We start from the raw sequence: 8,502 nt of genomic DNA, 5'->3' as shown, positions 1-8,502 counted from the left end.
TAGAAGCTATTCAGGTGATGAATTTGTCACAAAAGTCTGATTCTAAGACAGATCCAATAATGGTTTATCAAGGACAAAAAGCTATCTGGAACAACAAGGCTATTAGGCAAGAGGTCGGAATTTCAGAGGCAGATTTAGAGGAAGAGGCTTCAGAGGTGGTATATCTAACTTTTATGGAGCTCGTATCCAGTGTCAACTATGCAGAAGGCTCGGTCACAGTCTGAAAATGCTACCACAGATTCAACCAGAATTTCTCCAATCCAAATTTACAAGGCACAACTTCACACTCACCAGTATCTCCCTCTATTTCCTTCCATCAACCACAATCACAATAGGAACAACAAGCTAGAGCTCTCCTTGTTGCTGCTCTACCTTCAACCTCTCTGACAGATTGAGCCTGATACTTAGATACTAGTACTTCTCACCACCTCACGTTTGACAGCAACAACCTCATCACAGGCTCAGAGTATGAAGGCACAAATAAGGTATTCATAGGTAATGGACAAGGTATGAACATAAGAGGTATTGGTAAATCTTCTTTATTTTCTGAGTCTCACCCCTCATCCTATTTCAAATTGCTAAACTTGCTCTTTGTACCTTTAATAACCAAGAACCTTATTAATGTAGCTAAGTTTGCCCGTGACAACCATGTATTCTTCGAATTTCATCCCTTTGACTGCTTTGTGAAATCTTAGGCGACTAGGAAAATACTGCTTGAAGGCTCTCTTAGGGAGGACTCTATCAGTTTAATAACATTGGTATCATTGCAAAGGCTGCATCAATAAATTGTGCGCAACAACCTAGTCTTGATAAAGTGCATACTCAAAACTCACAAAGTTTAAGAGCTTCGAATCGCATTGTAAGCACTTCTAATGTTGCTGGTTTAGAGAATAGTGTAGTTGTAGAACACAGTGAGTCTGATGTTGCGAACTAAGATACTAGTAGCTCAATTGAAATAAATGAGGTTGTAGAAGTTCTTATTTCTGATGTTGAGCATCAAAATAAAAGTAACCCTAGTGGCAATAATAGAGATATTGAATTAGTGCAGCTGATGCGTGTAAGTTTGGAGAACTGTATGATGTATGGCATAGAAGGCTGGGACATCCAACAACCAATGTAAGGTTGTAAAGAGAGTTATGGAATTGTGTAATGTTGATACTAGCAAATTTAACAAACAATCAAATTTGGTGATTAAATCATTGTGTAATGCTTATTGTCAAGGGAAGCATTATAACCTTCCATTTTCTTATTCAAGTACAGTTTATAAGAACTCTCTGGAACTTGTGTATTCAAATGTGTGGGGACCAGCTCCTACCATTAGTAGCTTAAGCTTTAGGTATCATATTTGATTCATTGATGCAGCAACCATGTTCACAAGTGTTTACTTGCTTTAAAAACAAGGCACATGTTTATCAAGCCTTTACTCAATACAAGTAAATGGTGGAAAACCAAAGTGGAAATAAGTTCAAAACCCTCCAAATAATAATGCTAAAGAATTTTTCTCCCAAAAATTCATGTAGTTTCTTCTTCAAAATGGAATAGCTCACAGACTAAGTTGTTCTTACACACACTAGCTAAATGGCAAATAGAATGCAAATACAAACATGTTACAGAGACTGGGCTTGCATTTCTAGCTCAGGAAGCCATGCCACTCAAGTTTTGGGATGAGACCTTCCTGACAGTAGCTCATCTCATCAACCTATTGCCTTCCCAAATCACCTCTCAAAAGTTCCTATTTGAGTTACTTCACCATAAAGAATATTATTACAAGTTTCTTAGAACGTTTGGGTGTGCTTGCTTTTCCCAACTAAGATACTACCAACCTCACAAGTTTAGCTTTAACTCTGAAAAGTGCCTCTTCCTTGGATATTCAGCTCATAACAAGGGATATAAGTGCTTGGATAAAAGTGGAAAGTTATACATCTCTAGGCATGTGTTGTTTAACGAAACTGAGTTCCTTTACCAATCCATGTTCTTCAAAATCAGTGATCCCAAACCTCGACACAGCTCTGTCCCTCATCTCCCAAACCTTACAACTGTCACCATAGTTCTAATCAAGACAAATCTGCCTCCACTACCACACTGCTCTATAGCTCCAGCACCACTCACCTCACCTCTTCCAATCACAATAGTTCAAGACCCTACACCTATCATGCAAACATCAACTTGTACTCCATTAACCGTAGAGTCATCCACACCCTAGAGACCTTTCCGAATCAATCACAAACCCAAAAAAATTTTGCAGATCCTACCAATATTAATCATGTTAATAATTATTCATTACCTGCTAATATCAATTTATCTCTCTCTACTTCTGTGTTTTTCTCATGTATTGCAGGGTTAGCTGAGAACTCTGAAGCTGCTGCACAAGATGCAACAAGAAATATGCACTCTATGACAACTCAGAGCCAGGGAGGAATCTTCAAACCAAGAGTGTTTGTCTCACTTCTACAAGAACAAGTTCTTGATCTCACATAGCAGGAGCCCACAACAATGGCTCAAGTGCTCGCCTCACCGTACTGGAAAGCTGTTATGGATAAGGAATTTGTAGCACTCCTCAAGAACAAAACATGGAAGCTAGTCCCAGATATAGTGGCGCATGAGGCAATACGGTGCAAATAGGTTTTTTGAGTGAAGCGACAACCTGATGGGAGGGTTCAAAAGTACAAAGAGACACTTGTTGTGAAGGAATTTCATCAGCGAAAAGGGCTAGACTATGATCAAGTCTTTAGTCCGGCTGCCAAGCTCGCCACTGTTTGAATAGTGCTCTTTGTGGCTTTGACCTTTGGCTGGAAAGTGCGCCAATTTGACTTCAACAATGCCTTTCTTAATGTGATTTGTTTGAAACAATGCATATGGTTAAACCTGATGGCTACACGCTTGGCACTGGGCTTGTTTGCAAGCTGGAAAAGGCTCTGTATGGGCCAAATAGTCCCCCCATGCTTGGTTCCTCAAGCTCAGTTGAACTTTAAATAAGTTTGGCTTCTCCAACACTATCTCTGACATGTGCTTGTTTGTGCGTCACTGCTTCAATTCTACAATTTATCTTTTGAGCTATGTTGATGATATACTGGTCACTGGCACTAATGCTGCTGATTCATCGATGAGCTAATTCATCAACTTGATGCTGTATTCACTTTGAAAGATCTTGAAGAAATGAGTTTTTTCTTAGGTATTGAAGCTATAAAACATAAAGATCAGTCCCTGACACTAAGGCAGACCAAGTACATCAAAGATCTCCTGAAGAGAGCAAAGCTCTTTGATGCCAAGCCAGCTCCGACCCCAATGATGAGTAGCTTAAAGCTCATAGCAGTTGAGGACACTCTAGTTGACAATCCTTTACTGTATCGATCAATAGTAGGCGGACTCTAGTATGTCACAATAATGCGGCCAGACATCCCCTATGCAGTGAATAAGTCTCGCAAGATATGCATTCACCCTATGAGCAGCACTGGATTGTCAACAAACGGATAATGCGCTACCTGGCTGGTACTTCAAAAATGGGTCTTCAGATGCACAAAAATTCTGAATTCAGAATCATTGCCTTCAATGATTTGGATTGAGCTGCCGATTTGGATGATCAGAGGTCGATCACAGGATGACAGGATACTATGTCTTTCTCGGAACCAATCTTATATGTTGGTTGAGCCGCAAGCAAGGAGCAATTTCTCGATCAAGTTCAGAAGCTGAGTTTTGGGCCTTAACTGATGCTATGACTGACACTATTTGATTGCAAAAGTTGTTATATGAAGTGCACCTCCCATCAGGTCCTGCTCCAACCTTGTACTACGATAACTAAAGCACATTGTTGATGACTAAAAATCCTATCCTCCATCATAGGTCCAAACACTTTGAAATTGACCTTCATTTTGTTAGGCATAGAATGGTACAACAAATATATCATGTTGTGCATATTCCTTCCCAAGATCAAATTGCGGATGTTCTAACCAAACCAGTTTTGCAAGCTCAATTCCTCAGCTTTAGACTGAAACTTTGTGTGGCAGAACCACTCCTTAGTTTGAGGAGGAGTGTTAGGTACGCCAGTTAGATACAGTTAGCAATTAGTGAGTTGGCACCATTCAGTTAGTTGATTTATTAGCTGAGCTGTTATACCCGTTAGAGTCACACACTAATCATGAACCTCATTCACATGTGTATAAGTATAATTCGTCTTAGTGTAACAAGTACAACACATCTTTCTAATCTTCTATGACTCAACTCTTTCTTCTCTAGTTTTTTCCTTCTCTTTTCTCTCTCTCTTAACCACACTTTATTAAGTCTCTGATACCTTTCATAATTAAAGGAAAAAAAAGTTGATCGATCCTAACCTAAAAACATCCTCATCATGGGTGCAAAAACCCCTGGCAATCACATGAAGGGAGGTTAAGGAAGGTGTAAGCTTGCAACTGCGAGTGCCAGTCCTAATTAGAAGAATCACTAACCGAAACATTCTATCAAACAGGTGGCGTGCATAAACTAAATTACTCTATCATTCGTTTATTCATTCTTAATCGATAATAGAATAGGAGCATATGCCTTAATATCTTTCTATTCCTAAGTCAAAAGTATAAATTAGCAAATAATCTTTAATTGTATACTAAAATATTCAAATTTCAATGTTAAACCTAAATTAGTTTAAAGTTTCAATCAGACTAAAACCATAATTAGCAAAATGATGTTCATTTTTATAGATGGAGAAAAAAAGTAGCAAAAATGAGTTGAAGAAGTGTGGGAGAGAACTATAACAAAGATGGTAGTGGATTTTTTGAGAGAATTATGCTGGAGAGAGAGGGGAAGAGGAGGTGACTTTGACGCGTGCGACTGAAATTGGTGAGAGAGAAGTGGAGTGTGTATATGGATTTGTTTTTCAATTTTTAAATTTTTGTACTGATGAGCCGATGAATATAAATTTTCATGTGAAGTTGTTAGATAAAAATTATTAAATAATAATTTAATTAAATATATTAAATTACCTAATAAATAATTTTCAATTAACAATTTTACCCAAAAGGCAACTGTATGTGAGGTTCTAGTTAATAATTTTCTAAGAGAAAATGTCACTGTTGAAAATCAAGTAATTCAATTTGTGTCGCACTGCAGACTAATGTGAATGAATGTGTGTACGTATGAAGATGCGATGGCTGTGACTAAAATGTTAAAACCTTTGAATAGAAATTAGAAAGTAAGCCTTTGATTAATATAGTCAATGCGGGCATCAAAAAGTGAAGGACCAAATCCGCCACCAAGTATATTCTGGCTTCAAGCCAATGGCAACAACTTTGATAAACGATTAGTGTTACAAAAATAATCACACACAAAATATTATTACGCTCCAAAAAGCCAACAGCACCCCAGGATGAGGGAAAAATAAATAAATAAATGTAGGACCCTTTATTACGAATGACAATGAGAGAAACAATTTAAAAGGATATATAGTGGTACCCCGTCATCTGGATAACCTAATCGTAGTCTATTGAAAGCAATCCTCCGATGACTTGGACCTTAATTAACCGTCCTTATTATGATTAATTAATTATATTATAATATTAGTATAACAAGAAAAAGGAACTAGCTCAACTAGTATTCACAAGAAGCAAAAACCAAAATATTAAACCATCTCTATTTTTCTAATTTGGTCATCTTCTCAACTTCTTGATTCTCCATCTATACCTAACACAAACTTGAACAACATTCAACAAATTCAGTCAGGTCTTTATGCATGTGCTATAATCTGTTTGTTTCAGTAAATTTACTATATGTGCTTACAAGTGAATACATTTTGAACCAACTATAGACATATTTCTATTGTTTCTTGGTTTATTTATTTATTTATTTCATGATAATGTAAAATATCCCCCTCTTATTAAAATACTGGTATTCAGTATATATTGTTCTATAAAAACGAGAGATAAGAGGAATAGTTAACGATGAGGACAGGAAATCCAATTAAAACCACCTCTTGACGATTAGACATAAACTAGTTATGTTCGTCTTTTTCCTTTGTGCTTGTTTGAGCCTTGAATATCAAAATGTACGTTTTTTGACCATACTCTCCCGCATCACTTTCTTGTTAGCTTCATAAACGCTTGAACTTGATAAGCACGCACCATCATGATTAACAACCCAATAGAATACACAATTTGATTCAGCGAAGTTGTGATTCATGCCATGATCATCCCTAGCATATATTAATTATTAATTAATTAATATAACAAGATCAATCAAGCAGCATATATAATTAACGGCTTATCTAGAAAGGAGGAGAAATATAATTTAGATAAGCGGCATTATTATGTAATATGTCATCGCGTGACTACATATATCTTCAATATTTAGTACTTTGTCTTATGTGACAAGTTAATAAAACTCTGAAGCACCACCAAATTGGGTCAACCAACTAACACAGTTCCTCAACCAAACAACTAAACCTGAACAAACCGTATCTGATTCAAACTTCAAACCCGTTGCAAGTTCCATTTAGACAAATCAGAGGCAAAAACAAAACCAACCCAAACGGTACAACTTAAAATATATAGTTAAAAAAATCAAAAGATAAACAGAAACAGTAGTTTACCCACCACTCACACTTCTAAAGTCAGCATCTCTCATAAAAAAAGGCAGAATCTTCTTATCTTTATCGTTCTAATAAACTTTCCTTTTGCTTCGATCATACCAAAGACTAGCTTCATGCGCATATATATACCATTATTCCAAATTCAAACTTATGATAATACCCTACCATTTGTTTATTAACTATTATTTTTTCCCTCTAATGAGGTTTCATTTACTCTCAAGCTTCATAAACCATAACTGAGCTCTTTCGTTTGTTTCGTTGCAACAAACGAGGCCCATACCCCAACATCATTAACCGTCAACCGAAGACACAGAACAGTTATGCTTCCGTTATTCGGTTACCTTCACTTAACCTTCTTCCTCTTCTATTATGTAACCGTCTTTAATTCGCGCCCTTGCTTTGGCGCCAGGATGGTTCCTGAATCCGAATCCGTAACCGTAATAACAGCCGAAACTCACAACGCTACTGCCACGTGGCAGGAATTCTCAAAGTTCCTTCACGCAGAGAGGGGCAGCCAAGTCAGCGGCATATGGGAGCTGAAGGAGTACTTCCACCGTTTCGGGTACCTCACTCTGCCGGAAACGGCGCAGAATTTCACTGACACATTCGACAAGCAGTTAGAGTCCGCACTCTTCCTTTACCAGAAACGGTTGGGCTTGCCGGTCACTGGAAAACTCGACTCCGAAACAATACACGCGATCGTGGCCCCGAGGTGCGGTGTTTCGGATGCTGCGCACCACAGGATACATGCCACACGCCACTACGCTTACTTCGACGGGAAGCCCAGGTGGCTCCGCGGTTCTCCGATGACTCTGACGTACGCTTTCTCGCCGAACAACATGATCGACCGGCTAAGCGTGCCGGTAATCAGAGCGGTGTTCCAGAGAGCGTTTTCGAGGTGGGCGACGGTGATTCCGGTGAATTTCCAGGAGGCGGAGTGGTACGACGCGGCAGACATCAAAATCGGATTCTACTCCGGCGATCACGGCGACGGAGAACCGTTCGATGGAGTATTGGGGGTGTTGGGGCACGCGTTCTCACCTCAGAATGGGAGATTCCACTTGGATGCGGCGGAATCTTGGTCCGTTGATTTTGAGCGGGATAAGTCAAGGGTGGCCGTTGATTTAGAATCGGTAGCAACGCACGAGATAGGTCACGTGCTTGGGTTAGGTCACTCTTCCGTGAAAGAAGCGGTAATGTACCCGAGCCTGAGCCCAAGGAAGAAGAAAGTGGACTTGACAATTGATGACGTGGAAGGGGTCCAAGCTCTTTATGGCTCTAACCCCAATTTCTCATTTAGTTCTCTCTTACAGTCTGAGAATTCCTCTAATTTCGCTGAAGGGCTAAAAAGTTGCTTCTCTAAATGGACCCTCACTTTAGCTCTTGGGTTCCTCTTATTATTTTTACGTCTATGATTTTTGTTTTTAATTCCTCGTTCATACATGAATTCCATTCTTTGGTTAGTCAATATATGTATGTAAAGATAGGATACAAAACCTGCCAAAAGCAAAATCAATACAAAATACAAATGATACAGAAATTCAACGGGCTAAGCCTTTGCAATTCATCTTTCTTAGTAATTTTGTACATGTTATTGTTGTGTCATTTTTATTTAAATATTCTTGGAATATTTCTTTTTCAAAAAAGGGTTTTCAATCAAGATTTCAATTTATAATTGGTTGCATCAATTATGGGTTAAATGATTGGAAGACTAGAACTTTATCTCTATCATATTACTAAATCTATTTTGGCAATTATTCATTCTCATATAATGCAAATTACAAAATTCTAATTAATGGTTGACAAAATTTTTGGGTAGATTTTATCTGCAATGGCACATACGAGACAAGAAAGACTCACTTTATCAGTTGGGATAAAATCTATAAACGGAAGGAGAAATATATATATAGAATTATTCTCTGTAATTT

General features: G+C 38.1%; 1 protein-coding gene across 1 annotated transcript; it reads left to right on the top strand.

The window, feature by feature from the left end:
• LOC107643047 (metalloendoproteinase 1-MMP) lies at positions 6,332–8,161 on the top strand. The gene has a single exon (XM_016346585.2). The coding sequence runs from the start codon at positions 6,895–6,897 to the stop codon at positions 7,987–7,989; it is 1,095 nt and encodes a 364-aa protein (XP_016202071.1). The 5' UTR covers positions 6,332–6,894; the 3' UTR covers positions 7,990–8,161.

This window comes from Arachis ipaensis, chromosome B05 (assembly GCF_000816755.2).
Source record: "Arachis ipaensis cultivar K30076 chromosome B05, Araip1.1, whole genome shotgun sequence".
Lineage (NCBI taxonomy): Eukaryota > Viridiplantae > Streptophyta > Magnoliopsida > Fabales > Fabaceae > Arachis > Arachis ipaensis.
Note: the sequence above shows the minus strand (reverse complement) of the source record. Positions and strands in the feature narration are given on the sequence as shown.